General features: G+C 35.9%; 1 protein-coding gene across 5 annotated transcripts in view; it reads right to left on the bottom strand.

The window, feature by feature from the left end:
* Positions 1-19054, bottom strand: part of CACNA2D3 (calcium voltage-gated channel auxiliary subunit alpha2delta 3) — a 467172-nt gene that overhangs the window by 253190 nt on the left and 194928 nt on the right. For all 5 annotated transcript variants that reach the window (XR_004405904.2, XM_042799689.1, XM_032984346.2 and 2 more), the window contains 3 exons: positions 8417-8548; positions 6936-6996; positions 6693-6843 (listed from right to left, as the gene is read on the bottom strand). Coding sequence is in view for 4 of the 5 variants with exons in the window: in XM_042799689.1 (XP_042655623.1) it covers positions 6693-6843; positions 6936-6996; positions 8417-8548 (344 nt within the window). In the remaining variant the exon portion in view is untranslated. The remainder of the gene's footprint in view (positions 1-6692; positions 6844-6935; positions 6997-8416; positions 8549-19054) is intronic.

The following is a 19054-nucleotide window of genomic DNA, read 5'->3' as shown; positions in this document are numbered from 1 at the left end:
ACTATTTGCATTTGTGGCATCTAATTCACCTTGAGACTATTACTATCAAAAATATTTTAAGTAATCTGCTATGTATGGCAGAAAAAAATGCATTATGCCAAGATGTGTAAATGAGTATTTTGTATGTTCTGTGGATAACAAGAATAACCTGGAAGTGTTCTGTTTGTTAGCAGTTCTTCCTCTACTGTTTGGATGCAAATGAAAGCATGGTAAGAAAAATCTTTATATAAAAAGGTGTATCAGCTTCTGATGGTTTCAATTCTTGCATGGGCTCATTTTTATGATCTATTTTAATTTCTATACTTTTTGCTAATTGCATATACTTCCTTTTCATTTTTAAAAAAACTCAAATCTGAAGACATGGAAAAAATCACTGGACAAAATTATTTCAGTTCCAAAAGAAATTCCCAAAACAGCAAACAAGAAACATGAAAACAAGAATTCTGACACAATATGAAAGCATTTAAGCAGTGTTTGCCACTTAAACTAGCATATACACTCAATAAACTAGCATATACACTCAATAAGATCTTTAGTACAACTGTCAGCTTCTAGTAAAATATCCAGCTTGTGCTTCATAGCATATATTCAGTTTCTTTCTCGTTGTCATAGGGTGTTTTGCAGTGTTACCGCTGATGTCTTTTCTTTCAATTGTGCCAAACCTGTAAAGTGGAAAAGGGAAAAAATTTTCCCCTCCTTCCCCTCCACCTTATCAGCAGTTTGAACTCCGTTCTGCAGCTTTTCTATGACATTTAACATTTTGTATTTAGTGAAATAGCTTCATGATGTTGAATCAAAAGGCTGATTAGTAACTGCTGACTTTGACAGCAATACACAGTATAGCTCTCTTGTTAATTTACCTCAGTAAAATCCTGCATTTTGCTTTTCAAGAGTCTTGCATTACAGTTTTCTTATATTTCCTAGTGTTGAATAGTCCCATACCCCTATACCCTGGCATATGACATCTCTGCATGTTATAGTTGTGACAGCTGTGATGCAACAGTGGAGAGAGCAAATACCTGTGCAAGAGCTGTGACTAGCCTGTGTTTTGATGAAGGAGGAAGGAGAGAAGTTAGAAACAATTACCTTCCTTTCTGAGCTCCTCTTCCAAATCCCTGGTCTACTTTAATCTCTCTTGTAATTTAAACATTTGATGACATTGATTTTTATTATTATTTTATTTAGCTAGTTATGTTTACCTGTTTTATTAGTTCACATTATTTTGTCACTCTAGTTATTCCTTTGCACAACAGGCACAAAAAGAGCAGGCTAAAATTTGAGCTAAGAGGAACCATACATCTAGTTAGACAGCTGCTGACCTACACTGCATAACCAGATACTATTTGTATTCCAAAGATGTGAGATACATACAGTTCTAGCACAACTACACAAGTAGTTTACATTTATTTCAGCATTGTTCATATTTATCCTTTGTCATAGTTAAGCTGTCTGGAGCCAGGTCCACAGAAACAAATTAAATTCATATTTTGTTGTGCAACAATAGACAGATAAAAGTTTTCATGCTATATTAAGCATACTCAGATATCTAATACAGCCCAACCTGAGATCCAACAGTGAAGCCAATCCAGAAAATGACCAAAGGAATTGGTATTTCCAAAGTCCCACTAGTGTTACCATGCGCAACAAGTGGCATACAAGCGCAGCCCACTGCTTGGAGCAATTGTATGGAGGTTAACAACTGGCTGCCTTTCTCAGCCTGCTTACACATTAGCTATACAAAATATGATTATTCAGGCATGCTGAAAAGTAAGTTTATCCATCGTCTACTCTGTATGACTGCAAGGTCTCCAAAGAAGAGAAACTATATATATACAGAAACTATTTATAATGGAAAATTCTACAAATTAAAAACAGGGAGCTATACTACTGTGCTTTGAATTAACAAATACTTTTATTCTAATCAATTTTGCTAAAATGGTGTGACTAAAGCATTAAAATTAATTTAACATTATTGGATCAGTTAAAATATTGTTATTTTAATGTAGAGCTTACATTTTTATAAAAGCATTTTTAAAACTCCAGCATTCAGCAAAATTATTACTTGTTTTATGATAATACTGTTAATTTAATGCATGATTTGGAATGATACTTCAAAGTGAATTGGAAAAATATGCCTTTTCCCTTGTTGTTGCAGGCATCTCTGTTCATGCACCAGCAAACTGATCTTAAATTTTAACACTGGCAGCACAAAAATCGTTCTTTCATTTCAATAATTTTTTGCAATTCAATCATCTAGTCCATCAACTTCAGATAGATTTTTCAACAACCTACTCATGAAAGCTAAAAAGATTTTTAACATTATCCTTTTATGTTTACTCTCTGGAAAAACCTGCACTGAATTCTGTTTTCTGATATATATACAATAAAAGTTAAAAGTGTATTTAAGTGAAAATGCAAATGGATATGAAACAACCTGGCTATTGTACTACTATTGGCTTTAAGGTTTTATTCTTGGCTGGGTAGGGTGTTTTTTTGCTATTCTACTGCGTATTTGCAAGTACTGAGTTTTTAAGAATGTTAGCATGTAGTGACCGTAACTCCCATTACAGTTAATTAGAATCCTAAACGTCTTTTTGTGTTTGGAATACTGAAATGTATAACAAAAACCTGAAAAGCAAATTGAAAAAACTTTTTGTACTGTGAAATATCGTAAAGGGAGAATAAAAACCTACCAGAGTTGATGATCACAAATTTTGCACAAATGCTTTTCAGACTCCACTTCTTCATCTGCTAAATTCTGTTTTCTCTTTTTTCACTGACATAGATTCTGATGTTCTCAATGCTCAATTCCTTTCCTCCCTTGACCCCCCCTGTCAACAGAGCCCTGTCATACACTAGTCCAGCTTCTTTAACATCTTGCTCTCTTTTGACTAACTTTAAAGTGCTCTTCTTTCTTACTGTAACAAATATAAAAATTTCTCATCTGCTTGCATAACGCTTCCACTTGCTTCATTCTGGATGTTGCTCATCTGTAAATCCTCTCTCACATCTATTTTCATTGCATTTCCTTCTTTTGTCTCAAAATGCAGACATGTTTTAGGGTTCTCCCCTCCTGTGAGAATGTATCAGAGAGAGACTCATTCCTTAACCTATGTGACTCCTAATTCCTGACCCAGTTCCTCACAGAAGTCTTCTGTTGCAAGTATTTGTTCCATTAATCATTGCACAGACTTAAAGCCAACCTGACAATCACTGAGGCTCAAAACTTTTGCTTCATCTAGTAAGTGTGTTGTTTGTCCAGATTTCCCACATAAAGCTCTTATTCAACCTTAAATTTTGGTCTGGGAAGAGAAAGAGATGCTTGGTTATTTGTCTCCGACTTCCAGATGTCCCGCAGTCCTCACAGAGCAACAATTTGGACAGGTCTTTCAGAGCAGTCGGTGTGAGCAAGTATCAGTTGTTTGGAATGTGAAGAATAAGGCTTCAACATTTAGGCACAGTGGATCTATTTTTGCACACACGGCACAGCTGGCCAGTTTTAGATACAGAGACTATATATGCACAGATCTTTGTTACAAAGGGGATTTCTCATATGGACATATGCATATCTTACCTTCAAATGAAACCACTTTCACATCACCAGGCTATGTCTCAATTATAAAGAATAAGATACAATCTCACTCAAACATTTGTCTATAGATAAAAGCTATATGGGATTTTTAGTGCTTTCACATCAAGAAGCTTCTTGCATGGGCTTTTTCATCTCACGTTTTGATCACTGAAACATCCTCTCCGGTCTTGACAAAGATCATTTACCCTGCTGGCACTTATTCAGAGCAGTGCTTTAGAAGTAATTTTTGCTGATCATTTAGATCAGAGTAACCCTTGCTTTACTGCATACACTCTCTACAGCGTCCTCTAACACATCAAATTGTAAAAGGAGTTCATAATCCAGTCCCAGTCTACCCTACACCGTTCCTCATTGAAACGTCCACTCCCTTCTCCCACAGCACCAGTCTCCATTACCAATTTGTTACATTTTCAAGCAAACAAATTTTGTGTTTTCTTAACATTATTATTTTTTTTGCCATGTGAGACAGAAAGGATTATATTGTAACACTTATTCCAAAACAACTCCTTAGAAGCTCTTCTTCTGAGATACCTTCAAGGTGACAGGTACCCACTCACAGTCACTCCTGTCATGGTCTTCTTGTTTTCCCCCACATTTCTGCAGCACCTCTTTCAATGAAGTGAATAATTTCAGGTTCATATTTGCACAGAAACTAAACTACCAGTGTCCTAATGAAATTAAACAGCTAAGCTGGTAAGAATAAAATTGCATTTTCAGTTGCTATTTCTACTTATTTCAACAAATAAACACATATTAATCCTAGAAGAGATTATAGAGAGGAAAGTATATTCAGATGAAAAAATTACCTCAGACACATGCTGTAATTACCACAGTGATTACGTATCTTTCTAAATGTTAAGAATTTTTTATACTAACCAAACTACATATTAGGTGTAAGCGGGAGAGGGCTGCAGTGGCAACCTGTGTGGGAGAGGGCCAGGAACTGCCCTGTGCCAGTCACAGCCGGCTCCAGCCAGCACCAACACCGGCTGGAGCAACCCGTGAGGCGCCAGAACGGCAGCAGCAGGCCTGGGGAGGCTGCGGCAGCTCGCGCAGGCAGCCATAAGGAACAAGCCATCAGGGGCTGGAAACATTTGGAAACACGGCTGGAAAAGTGTCATGGCGAAAGGAGTGCACGTCTGGACACCATGGCCTACAGGTGACTCACACTTGGGTGGCGACATCCCTGAGGAACTGTGGCCATGGATGACCCACGCTGAAGGGAAAAACAAAGAGCAGTAAAACCAGTAAGCAGCAAAGAGTGGCAGTGAGAAACTAATAAGCACAGAGATGCTGACAGAAGTCTACACAGGACCCTGGCCTCCAGCACCACACAGCACCCTGCCCAGGACAGGGCAGGGACAGAACCCAGCAGCGAAGCGAAGGGGTGCTGAGACCAGGGCACAGGGAGGGAGGAGCTGGGCAGAAGTTGAGCCTGGACAAGGGGGAGGAAAGGCTTAATTGGGTGTTTATTTCCATTTCTTAATACCCAGATCAGTCATCAGAAGTCTATGTTAATTGGCAATAAATTACGTAAAAAGAATGTGACTCTATGCTGCTTTACACACAGCTCAATCCACTTTCAATTAAACTTTAAATTGAAAAAAAAGGCATTTAGTTATTTCATACTTGCTTTTTAAGTATTTACACAGTATTTCTGCTGTACTACTTAGGCAAAATCATTAGTTTGGATTCTAGCCACATACATTTTTACATTTTTTATTATAAATGAGCCTTTTGGTTTTCCCAAAGTAAAAAACTTCACTTAAAAAAACATTTCTTTTTTCTTCCTACATCATTCACAGTAACTGTCACAACTACTGATAAACACAGAAATTATACACCAAAAAATGGCTGGTCAAGTATCTTAATAATTACTTAGTTGAAACATTCTTTCAACTTGCAGAAGTTATTTAAATTACAGTTAATCACAATCTTTTTGAAGGACAGTAAAACTTTTTTGATACAATATGCAGCTATGTCTTTCTGCTACATGAGTTTCTGCTAATTATGAAATTATCATGCAAGGAGATTAATATGAAAGATAATCTGAACTAACTGCTTTCTATCTGTTAAAAATACAGTAAATGTAGGTATACTTCAGGCATATATACTTCATTCTCCACACAACCTCAGCACTGCTGTCACTGGAGTCATTTGTTTTAGTATACAAATAGGCACCTCCCTTGTAGCAAAAAAAGGCCAAAATCCTCCTCAAAGCCAAAAACTAGAAGACATTTTGAGGATTGATCCATATGATAAAACCATGCATTTATGAATTATTAAGAAAAGAATAACAGCAAAGGAGAATTTATAAAACCACCAATTCCTCCTCCCTCTCTCACCACCACACACCCACCCCCACCCCCCACGCAAATCTTAGCTCTGCTGTCAATTTTTGACTCACTAAAGGCATCCTTATCTACACGATTAATGTTATTACTCTTAAATACTGTCAAACTAGCCTCTTGTCACAGATTCAAAGCATGTAATTGTACCATGGAAAACTAACTACCATACCCAAATGACAGGAACTACTAATGATCTAATTTATCACTATTAGTAAACACCTGTAATACCTCTGTACAACATACTCATACATACATTTCAGATTTGCACTGAGGAATGAACGAACAATTAGGAGTAATGCTTGCATTTTATTATGCCATACAAGCTTCAACAAAGGTTAAGATCTGATTCTATTAATTCTTACATTAATCATTTTGCAATTTGAACTGTATTGCAGAAGTTTGTGGGAGTGGGGGAGTGGTGGTGTACGGGGACACACCCCAAAGTTAAAAATTAAGGTAATATAGAAAGTTCAATAAAACTACGAAACAGACATCTATTCTTTGCAACTCCCAAACTCAAGACAACGTGTTTAAGGGGTTTCAGATTGCAAGCCATAGAATAAGTTTGAAAACACTGTCACCTGAAGAAGCTTGCATTGGAAAATCAAATTGTCTGTCCAGTTGGTTTAGATGTCATCTTATACCCATCACCTGCCTGCAACATTTTTCAAGTTTATTGTGTGATGTAAAACATGACAGATAACAAGTGATGGAATAAAAAAAATGGAAGAAAATTCTGGGACACTCACAGCAATTATATTGAAGAAGTCATCATCTCCCAGGGTATCCAAAATAGATGAAACTGTCTGTTTTGCAATAGTCAAGCGAAGCCCTTTCATACTGCCACTGACATCTACTAAAATTACCACATCTTTTGGAGAAGTTGCTGCCTGGATGTACCTAAGACAAAAGACAAAACAACTTGTTCTTTTAAATACTGAACTTTTCTTCCTTTCAAATTTCTTAAACACTGGTAGTCACCTATTGCCTACCATTTTCTATTTCTGCAGTCAAATGCAATGACTCCATTCTCATCAGGCTCCCATTTAATTCCTGTTTAAAAAAGAGATAAAGAGATTAAATTACATTTTCAAAGCACCTGTTCAAAATGTATTTGTGGTACTGGGGCTGAGTAGCACTTAATGGAGTTTCATACTGTAATATAGCAGGCAATGGTATTACAACAGAGGAAATACTGGAAAAAATAATTTAATAAAATAGGACCACGAGAAACAGTATTTTTTCTCACTCCTTTTTAAGCTCCTTGTAAGGTGAAAACCTCTTCAAGCCTATTATGATCACCGTATTACTGTCACTAAAGTATTGTCATACTTGGTCACTGGTGCTGGCAAGCTTTAGCACATGCTTGCCAAGGCCCTTTCAAACCTTGAGCACTTACTACGCATGGCTGATCTCAACAGGTCTGGTTCTACCAACTGCTTCACTCACAGGTCATACACCTGACGTTTTGCTCACATCATTATGAAGAGGCAATATCTCCTGGTTGTGGGTCAAAAGAAATAGGATAAAAAGATCTCCAAGAAAAAAAAAAAAAAATATTGCCAGGGCAATCCTTCCTGCTTTCTACACTCGTGTTCTAGCACAAAAAAAAAACAGCCTTTAAAATAAGGACTAATATTTCTTCTATCATAGAAATACCATGGAGCTTGAGAACTGAACTATAATCTAAAACTAACACAGAGGTCGTAGACATTACTTACAGTCACTTTCAGACATACAGGCTTATAGTAAACTTGCTCACATTAAACTAAAGACTTCAGACTTAAAAATATGTGTTGCTAAAGCATGCCAGCTAAAGGAGCAGTTCTCACTATGAGCCTGATACAGTGTTACAGAAGCTGAGGATCAGTTTATTTAACTTTTTAGTTTATTTAATATGTAGTAAATTTGGTATGTGATTAAACCTAAAACAATGGGTAACTATACATTTTAACCTATTTCTATAGCAGTAATACAAGTGACCTAATTGCACTGTATTACAACTGGCATAAAAGTAAACTTTAAAACAAATTTTTGAAATCTTTAAACGTAAAGGTGTCATGTTAAGTCAAAATCTAAAAGCTGAACAATAAATTACAATTAAGTCTTACTGTATGCATCAATAGGGCACATTATCTAAGTTCAACACTACATGAAGGATCTGATCCTTTTGCCCTCTGTCTACACAGTCTCTTTAGAATTTATTTTTTATATGTGTGTATATGTGTATCTGAATAGGAGCATTTATGAGTACATGAGTTATCTTGGAGGTTTCACTTCGAGATAAAAACTGGTGGAAAAAGCTCAGAACGTTGAAAACATTAATTAGTAATATCTCTCCCTGAAAACCAGATAAAGTAAAATCAAACCCGCAAATATCTGTGATAGTCATGATTTGTGACAATACTCAGTGGAAACTTGCAGCCATAGCATCGTTGATTATATTTTAATTAAGAACTTGTATTCTTTTTACCTGGATATTGTCTGAAAAATCCTTTTGCACTTCCAAAGTATTGCCAGATGAGAGAAGGGTCACGATCAAAATTATCAACAAACACCTTATTTAAAGATTCTGACCAGTAAACTCCATTTACAATGGCCGGATCTGGGAGGAAAAACAAAGAGAAAAAAAGGAAAAAAAAAGAAACAGATAAAATTGATTTTACCTAAATAGAATCCCTTGAACTCTATCATCTTCAGCTTTTTCAGTAATCAAAAATATAGTGACTGCAAAATATTGCAGAACATCTTTTGGTTTCCTTTGTCAATTAAGTAATTCAAAATAGATTATAAACTTAAATAATAAAAGTATGGTTAAAATACAGAAAAGACACCAGGTACATTTTTTAGATAAGTTCAAGTTGTTCTTTAGACTATCTATCTGGAGCTAATGTATCACTTGTTCTGGAGAACATAAATAAGTCAATCTAATAATAGATTATTTACTCAATTTGCTTTCCCTAAATGCATGGAATGTCTCATAGCAACACTTCATACTTTTTTTTTTTTTACAATCTTCAACTTGGTAAGACCATTTTTGCTACATCTGAAAGTTTACATCTGGGAACAGAAAGTGAAATACCTTTTATTTACTCTTGAATGAATTATAATATACATACAAACACAAAATCTCATGACAAATAACACTAATTGTTATTTGGAAAACACTGGATCCAGATTTCACACCAATTACCTCATAATCTTTTATTCCCATAGAAAGAGAAATACAAAGCAAATCCTTGATGTTGAAAATAAACTATTTCTGTTTAAAACATCCCCATCTATGAATTCCTAAAAAAAGCCAGGCTGCCCAAGTATGCTTTTAAGCTGCAGATTTGATTTGACAGTGGGAAATCAAAGACAAATTAACACATTTTTAAAAGTTGCTCAATTTCAAACTGTGAATTTTGAAAGATGAGAAACAATTAAGATATACTATATTCCCGATTCAATCTATGTGAAGTCAGCAGAATAGGAAAAAACGGAACTAAAATCACAGATGTTTTAGTTTCTTTGTAAAATTGTGCATACATGAATACACAGTAACATTTGCTCAAGCATTTGAAATAATGCTTCCATTAGTTTGAAAAATAATGTTGTTGTACTGATTTCAGAAGACAGCTTAAAATGTGATTTTAATGGAGTGGAGAAAAGGTGAACTGTTATCTTTCCTTACATTCATCAAGAAAAGTGGCAGAAAAAGGGAAATATCTCAGCTTCAAATCTTTGAATGTTGCTTTCATCTAAACATTTAGGTTTACATAGATGGACTGCTGAAAAAGCAAGGTCAACAAAACAAATGTTTCTAAAACATGTCTAGTATAGTTACTTGTTTCTCTAGAGGATGAAATACACATTTAAAATCTGTCCAACCAGACACATATCAAACAAACCAATGTCACTAGTCCAATGATACTACTTCGGTTTTGACTAGCTGGTAAAATCCATTGTCCAGTTGTTTCCAAGCCTGCAGTTACTCCAATAACAAGCTGTAATTAAGACATGACAAATTAACTGCCGAGACTGCCTATCCTGGTATCTATCATCAGTTTGTAAAAATATGCTCCTATTTCAGCACTCCAAAATATATTACATGTATTACATGTACAATACAATGTTATTAGACATTACATGAGAAGTGAAGCACTGAAGTGAGAATCCTATTCTCAGTCCACTGGAACCTCCCAGTATGAGTTCAACCATGGGAATTCTGGTTCTGCTGCTATACACAAGTTCTGGTGGAGTATCTGAATCACTAAAAAGTACAGTGGCATTATTGTCACAGCATTACAATACTGAAATAAGGTGATAAATTTCATTCATCTTTGAAAAGAGCAACACAGTTCAGAGGGTTGGTTTTGGTTTGTATTGTTTTGTTTTCTTGGAATTGTTGCTAGAAAAGCCTGTTTAGAGGAACAATGGGGAAACTTTCCTCTAGAGGACTATGCTTTTCATATGCCCTTCAGTCATCAGGGTTATTGAAAAGCCAAACGAATCAAATAGAGTAATTCTATCTTAATATATATTTTAAATAAACTGTAGTGGCTCCTAACAACTTACATTTGGATCTCCTTCTAAGATTGCATGTTGTACTTTCATATTTTGCCATATTGATAAGTTTATCAGATGTCTTCTACCCTGGATTATTCAGAGGCTAATTTTTAATGCCCTTTCCTAATGAATCTGTGCTATACTACCATTCATCTAGGCAGAACCTTCACTCTGACTCCCAGCCCAATGATAATTTCCTTTGAATTCTATATACACTCCAGCTCTATAAGGTCATGGGACAACTTCAGTCATCCACCTGTTAAACTCTAAAATGGAACATGAAATCCTTCCACTGGCATTTGAAAAAATAAATTTATATTTAAAAAATACATATATAAATTATATTAAAATATCCATGCCATCACAGTGATGGATTACTGTTTTGAGCCCATCTATGAAGAGCCACTTCACGTGTTTATATATCTGTACTACAGATTAGAAAACTCCATGGAAATACAATCAAGAAATTTTCCTTGAGTGTGATTGTTTGATTCTATATTCTGCATTAGGCTGACAACACTAATCTTTAATCATCCAAATGCTGATCACTATAAACATTAATCCAGTGACTCTGAAACTGATGTGGATTTTTAGCTGAAAGGACCATTAAGCAGACATTTTGATTAAGAGGGTACAATTAAAATGCAACCTATTATGACTGGGTTCCTTCAAAATGAAATCTGGTGACAATTCACTACCTTCCTACACCCTCCATATATCTACAATGCTTGCTTTTCTTTTTACAATATATCAACTTACATTTTATGCATCGACCATTTTTAGAAAAAAAAGTAAATAAGGTCACAGTCAGTTTAATCCTTAGAATACAAAGAGAAGTGATGAAAAAAACACATCCATGGTAAGAAACTGCAGGCCTACAGACTTCACATGGACATCCTATGTCTTTAGTGGTGACTGTATCTTCAGGCACAAGGATTTCAAACCCAAGCTCCTTGCTCTAAATTTGATAATGGCTGTTATGTAGATGCATCTCTGTCCACATGCACCATCCTAAATACAACTGAGTTTCTGACCATATGTCCTCATTAAAATTTTACAGTCTCATCTTCTAATAGCCTCTATGTTAAGCTTGTAGTTCTGGGCAATTTCCAATTTTAGTACTTACACAGAATTGCTTAAATTGCCTGCAGTACTTCATTAACAGTATTCTTAAGTTTTTATATCACTGGTGAATGTCATCTGCATTCCCAAAACAGTTATATTTTAATAGTGGTAAATTAATGCTTGTAAATATTCAGAAATTTGGGGAGGGAGAAAAGTAATAAAAGATAAAACTTAATATAAATGCAAAATCATTAATGTGATGTTATGGGGCTCAAAGAAAATAAATGTAAATAGCTTCTGCCACAATTCCTGAAACATAATTTTTACTTTTACTTCCTGGCAGCAACAGCTAACATAATTAAAATATTCCCTTTCTCTCACCTTTTAGATGGACTAGCTAGCAATTATATGGGATTTTGATCCACTGCTGTTTGTGTAGATGTCACCTGTTTTTTACTGGTATTTAATATAAAACCAACCCCCAGGCAAATAGGTACACTGACATGAATCTGAAACAAAATTGCCAAAGAACAGTAAAAATGCATGTAGCAATTAGGTTGCTGTCATAGATACTTCTGACCTGAAGAAACAGGTCTGAAGTCTCAACAACAGCCACCAAGGTGTGCAGACTGAAAGATGTGCAACAGCATGCCAAATGTTAGCACTATAATGAAATATATTTTCATTCACAGATTCCATAAAAATATCTAGAGTAGAGTAACAAATACATACAAAACACATTTTGCTTTCTAATTATTCCAGCAAGCTTTATAAGGGGGACCACTGAGGAATTCAGTGACTATGAAGAAAGTGCAGAATACTTCTCTTTCATGCCATACTCTGCTTTATTACCGAGAAAAAAAATGTTACCAATGATGCTTAGTTTTTTCCCTTATTATATTACCTTTGTAATATAATAATTCATTTTTCCTGGAAAGCTATCAAAGATGTTTTCACCCAAAATGGTGTTCCTTCCTGTAATATCCAATGACCCCAAGGGCAGCCCCTAGCATTGCAGAGCAGCACTGTCACACAATAAAGCAGTATGAGCACAACCTACAGACCAGGCACTGGAAAAAAGAATGCAAAATCCACCACCCTTTTGGCTCAAACATAGCAATAATATTAGCTTAGTTTTGATGGCACTGACAACATATTTAGTCTGGTCATATTTTAAAGAATAACAAAATCACATACTTTGCTGGGACATACACCAACAATCTAATAATTATACTACTCAACACTAATATGAATGCTTTTCAGGGTGGTCCAACATGTTCAAGAGCTGGGGCTGGATGCCAATTTTGGCAACTGCCTTTTCTTTTTTCTCTCTCTTCCCTTCCCTCTGCCTTCACTGGGTAACATAGATGCATCAGCTCACAGATCAAAGCATCTGGCCATCTGTAGACACAAAAGAAGGTGTTTGTCCATTTTGCTTCGTGTGCTGAGAACCATTCACCAATGTCAGAAATCACATTCCCACCTCATAAGTATATGGGGTGGTAAAGATTTCAAGTGCCTGAGCGTATAAAGGCACAGTCATAGGTATTTAGTTGTTTCAGCTTCCAATATTGCCCTAATAACATTCCCCTTCTCCTTTGAAGTGGCAGCAGAAGAACTGGAGTATGGCCAGATGTGTTTATTTTTATGCTGAGTTTCATGAGTGGGTTTGGGGTTTTTGTTAGGTTTTTTTTGTGAGCAAGGTGGTCTGAGATTCAACTTTAGTTCATCTGAAAGCCAGAATTACAGCTGCAAACTCCTCACTAACACCACTGTGGGATAGAGATCCAGTTCTGAATATGTTAAGAGCTTGCCACCTAATAAATCATAAAAAATGTCCTGTAGCAAAATCTGTGTACCTTTGAGGTCACCCAATCAGCTACTGACCTGGTTGGACCCTACTTAACTTAGTCAGATGTAACAGCTAAAAGCAATCAGTATGTGGGTTGATCAGTTAATCCGTTAGAGCAAAGCTCTGGAAACAGTCTATAAGCAGGATCTATGAACATAAAACATTAGTTATTTTTAAAATTAAAGGAGTAACCTGGAACAAATATCAGAGTCTTCACTTACTGTCCATCCCAGGAAGAACTAGAAAGATACTGCTTTAGTAGAGCTGCTGTCACAGGAGCCAGGCATACGAGACAGTTACACTTATCACTAACACAGTCTAACAAAATAGCATTGCCTACCCAGCAATTGCTAAGAGGCCTTTAGCTGAGGGGAACTAAAGTGAAAACCCAGTAATCCTGATAGATGATCACTCCATAAAGTAATTTGACCACAGATACCAGGATATTTCTGTATTTCCAGAAAAACATACTTATTTCCACATTTTTTCAGGATACAAATTGAAGACTGAAACATGAAAGATCAGTAAGAAAATACCATACCACAGAACTATAGGATGTCAGGCTGTGACTGAGAAACAGGGCAAACAACATGAAAAAACAGTGCTACAAACAGTTTTCCAAGTAGGAAAGAGGAAACAAATGCTCAGAACATAGGAATTCACCAAATTTAATAGATAACCTATATGCACTGCAATTTCATCACAAAAGCAAAACTAGTCTTGGATACTGAAAAAAAAGAGCCAGTTCTGACACATGGCAAGAAGAAATTTCTGCACAGGCTGATGGAATAGTGATATCAGCAATGAAGAAATCAAAACCTCTGCAAGTGGCAGGGCAGGAAAAAGAATCATGACAAACAATACAGGAAGCCATTGGAACACACTGCAAATTAGAGGAAAAGAAAGCAAACGTGACTGCTGCTAAGTGAAGCCAACTGTGCTGTAGAATATTTAATGCCCAACATACCAAAAGGGATGACTGTAGCGGGGCTGTTGTCAAAGTGATATATGACAAAGGCAAGGCATGGCCTTGGAAATAAAAGTCATGCTTATGGAAATTTCTCAAGGAGAGACCTGTTCACAAATCTTTACAAAACCCATTTAAAACACAATACCATGCAAACATGTGAACTAACATTTCATGATAAATGTATAATTCCTATTGCTCAGATATTCAGAGAGAGACATGGAATTATAGAAACAGGCAAACTTAGTTACATGAAACAGTGCAGGAAAGATCAACAAATAATGCTTTGAACAGGAGATGTTAAAGACCTCCTAGTCTTATCAACATTTGCATACAACAAACAGAGACACAAGAACCTTTAGATAGTAATGTTTTAACATGTAAAATGCATTACAGTTGTACTGTGCTATAATAAACTAAACCTCTACTGCTACATTCCTGGGAGTATCAACATAGTATGAACGCACAAGTTTCAGATACAACAGCACACTTATCTACTAGCACGACAAGTCATTGTCTGTCATCCTCTCAAATCAACAGTCCCTTACTGCTGTAGTTCTTCATAATCCTTGTATAGCACTTCTTCCTTGCACAAAAGACCATTTCTACAATTTGAGTAGAATGGAAGTTTTACTCAAACAAAAAATAGCTGGAAAAAGCCTCACATATAAAAATGTTCAGCTGGTTCAAAACCTCTGAAGGTAGTATTAAAACATATCAAGAACACTGAGCAGAGGCACAAACTCATCTTGAGATGAATACATTACAAAATCAGTTATGGATTCTTAAACACTATTTGGTCCTTCAGGAATGTGCCAAATAAAAGCTGCAAGACAGACACCTAAATAAACAAAGTACAGTGTAAAAATGTCTTTGTAATTTTTTAGCTAAACAATATTTTGAAACAGTTTATATTCTAGTCAAGCATACTAATACTTAATCAGAAGAGCAAGCCTTCTTTTCTCCTCTTCACATAACACAGATCCAAGAAAAATCAAAGGGTCTGTGTTATGTAGCAGGATGGAGAAGGCAAATTATTATTGTATTCTAAAGTAGTAGACAAAATGAATAAATTGTATCTTTAGATAAACTTCTATGATTCTTTGTAAATTGTCAATCTACAATTTCTACTTTTGCCATAAAACCATTTAATCAAATGTTTTTGCATATTCACTCCTAAAGGTTTTCAGAAACCCAGAACTATTACATTGATTAATGCTAAATTTACAGATTAAGAATGCTTTTCCAACATAGTTCATGGAGAAAATAGTCTTGAAAAATCTTTAAATAAAGTAAAATCAACTGAAAAACACATAAAACTCCCCAGTGCGTTCTTAGCACATAGACTCAGTCCATTAAAAATAATCTTGTATTGAATCATGAGATTTTTTTCATTAATATATTCAACACTAAAAGATACCTTGGGTACTTTTCCCTGTTTGTTATTTTAAGCCAAAAACAGAACATACACTGATTGCCTGATTTCTCTTTCTCATTAAAATAATGAAATAAACACAATTAAAGAAAGTTAGGACTTTAAGGAGAACAAACCAATTATAATTAATTATCATTATTCTTTTAAAGGTATATTACTAAGTGAAGAGGGAAACAGTTTGCACACAAGAGGCTAACAATGAGGAAAAGCATACAAGAAATTCTCCACAGACACGGATAGTAGAAATAACTGCTTTCAAAGAATAATTAGGCATATAATAACATGTTTAGTGTATAATATATATTTTTACACATACACTCCCTGTATATAGCTGTAGACAATAGATGTATTGGGGGGGTGGGAGGGTGGGCTGTTGTTTGTTGTTGGTTTAGGGTTTTTTGATAGTCCCAAACTTTTCTTTGGGTTATACAGTAATTATACAAAAACGGAAGAGAGCACCAAGAAAATCTCAAAATCCACGTTTTTCCAGGCTCAAATTGCAGAGGAAAAAGCTAAGGAGGAGAATATCTTAATTGTTTAAAACTAAATTTCTTTCCACTTGGTGCAAGACAGACAACTGCTTTTGGGACAGCACAATGATGCTCTAATTGATGTTTCTTAAACCTGCTTGGGTAGAATTTATTCCTATTGCTGCTGAAGAAAAAGGAATGAATCTTTTTGCAGACATACACATTAAGTAATGCCTGTCTTTGGGCACTAACTTCTGTTCCAGGTAGGAAAGTGATCCACAAGGCAACAAAAAAACACTTCAGTCTCATAAAAAGGAGGAATTATGTTTATAAATTATTTTTAGAGAAAGTGAATTTCAAACTTTTGTTAAATTTAAATGTATGTCTAAACATAATTCATACCATTCCCTTTTTTATCCTGAAATATAATGTATATTTCACGTAAGAACTTTTCACCATTGCATTCCCAACTGACCTTTCAAGCAAGCAACATGTTACCAACACATCTTTAAAAGCCAAATGCAGCTGGATGAGGCAACACTGATTAAACTAGTCCAACATGTTTAACCGTCTCCTTACCAGTTCTGCAGTTGTGACTGTCTGAGGACAGATCCCATATTTTCAGTGCTGACATGCTTCTTTTTCATTCAGTGATGCTAATTGTAAACAGGTGAGAAGACAACATGCTTCACTTAAGGGATGCTTGGGTAAAGTAGGTAATCCCCCGGATAATCAAAAATTAAGCTGAGATAATTCATCACATTTTTATTCAAGTAAGGACCTCAAACAACATGCCTCCAAGTCAGAGATGCTGACAGTATGGACAGTAATAGTGCCTGTGTTAAAACTAGTTAAAAAGTCTCAGTTAACTATAGATTAAAGCATACTCTCTTCAAGTTCCAGCAAATTCAGTCCAATTCAGAGAGAGGTTGCCATTGTTTTGCTTCTTATTCACATTCTCAGTTTAGCAGTATTTTTGCTTTTGTGCTTCACTTAATTCTTGAAAATTTTGTCTTTTTAGTCCACACTCTTTCCCTACAATTCAAAGTGTTCGCATGTCATTTCTCTTATTCACCATTCCAATATAGCATGAGTCAAAGTAAACCAGATGAGTTGCAGCAAGAGAGGACAAAATTCAGTTTGAACATACAAACTGAGACATTTTCTAGAGAGGTAGTCAGTGGGACCCAGTGTGAACTCACGTTTATGAAGCTTGAGGCAACAGACCTCCCTGCATTCCCACTGAGCACACTTACACCTATACGCAGGTAAGTGTGGTGCAAGACCATACTGAGACACCAATTCCAGTGCTGGAATCACAGACCTGAACTAGCATGGCAGCAAGCGTGAGCTAACGAGGAGCCTTATAGCAGGATTCATTATCTGCATCTCCACACTTTGCTTCAGCCTTATGATGCTCTCAGTTGGGCTCCAGTGTGTACTGTGGATATGCTTTTATAGATTCCTATATGGGTTACCTAGTACTCAGGCCCCAGTGGACAGGAATTACAGCATTAAACAGCTGCTGCTTCCACCCTTCACAATGGGAGCTAAAATGGTGACTCCACAGCGTCTGATCAGTCATCAGAGAAAACAATACAGAAAAAGGAAAGATAAAAGAAGCAGAGTAATTTTCTACCATTATAGGCCAATGGTAAATTATTGTCACTTTCTTGCCCCGGGAAGCAACAAGGAAGTAGGGGATGCATCATGATTGACAGAGGTGTCTCAGGTCAAAAAGTCTCTTAATATTGTACCTGAGATAGTGCGCATTAACAAACCTTCAGTGGCTCATATTTGTCAAAAGGCAAAGCCCAACCCCAAGCAACAGCTGCCAAATAAGGAGTGGTAGAGAGTAGGGCTTTTTACAGAAAAAATTTAATGTTACTGTGCAGCCTGTATCTGACATCTAGTTGCCATAGTGATGTGGATGTATTAGAAACAAAGATTAGATCCATAGTCAGAGACAGACAGACTAGGATACAAGAAAGATAAAGCACAGCATACATCTTGCATGGTGATGCCAACATTTCCAAAAGACTTGCTGTTAAAGACAGAGAATTGAAAAAGGAAAAAAAATCTGTGAAGATAAAGCCCTTTGCAAGAACAAAGCAGCAGCCTGAGTAGACTCTGGGAATTGGATTTGAGGGAGAATTTGACCAAAACCAGATGGAAAAAGTGGAGAAATCTGTGCATCTTTGTCCAATAGCCAGTAAGAGTTAAAACAAAGAAATATGGGAAGATCGGAAATTCTCTGCAACCTTGACTAAATCAGTTAGACCAAGAAAGTTCGTTTTAAATTAAACAATGACCAAAGTTAGGAAGACAGCGCAAACAGCATCCTAGAGATCTTAAAACGTGAAGACAAACAAGTCAGGGGAAGGATTTCAAAATATAAATATGGTGGTCCAGAACAGTATGTGGCCATGACTATTTAAATAACAACTCTACGATGTTGAATTTTCAGCAGCATAGTCCATAAAATCATATACGACAGTGACAGACAAGATTTTATTTCTTAATTTCACACCTTACAGGAAAAGGGTTTTGCATATCTGCTAGCTGCAGATTATAATCTTTCTGCATCCCTTGAGAAATGTTTGGGGTTTTTTTGGTTCTAATATTCTAGAAAATACCTAATCTCAATTTTGACAGCCACTTGGAAGGCAATGATAGGAAAGTATGACTGAACGATATTCATAGCTCTTTTTAAGTAGTAAATTGAAAAAAACTCACTCAAAAAATGGTTGTGGTTCATCACGTTTCAATAT

This window comes from Tyto alba, unplaced genomic scaffold (genome assembly GCF_018691265.1).
Source record: "Tyto alba isolate M040663 unplaced genomic scaffold, T.alba_DEE_v4.0 Super-Scaffold_3, whole genome shotgun sequence".
Taxonomy (NCBI): domain Eukaryota; kingdom Metazoa; phylum Chordata; class Aves; order Strigiformes; family Tytonidae; genus Tyto; species Tyto alba.
This window is presented reverse-complemented; position numbering and strand designations above follow the sequence as displayed.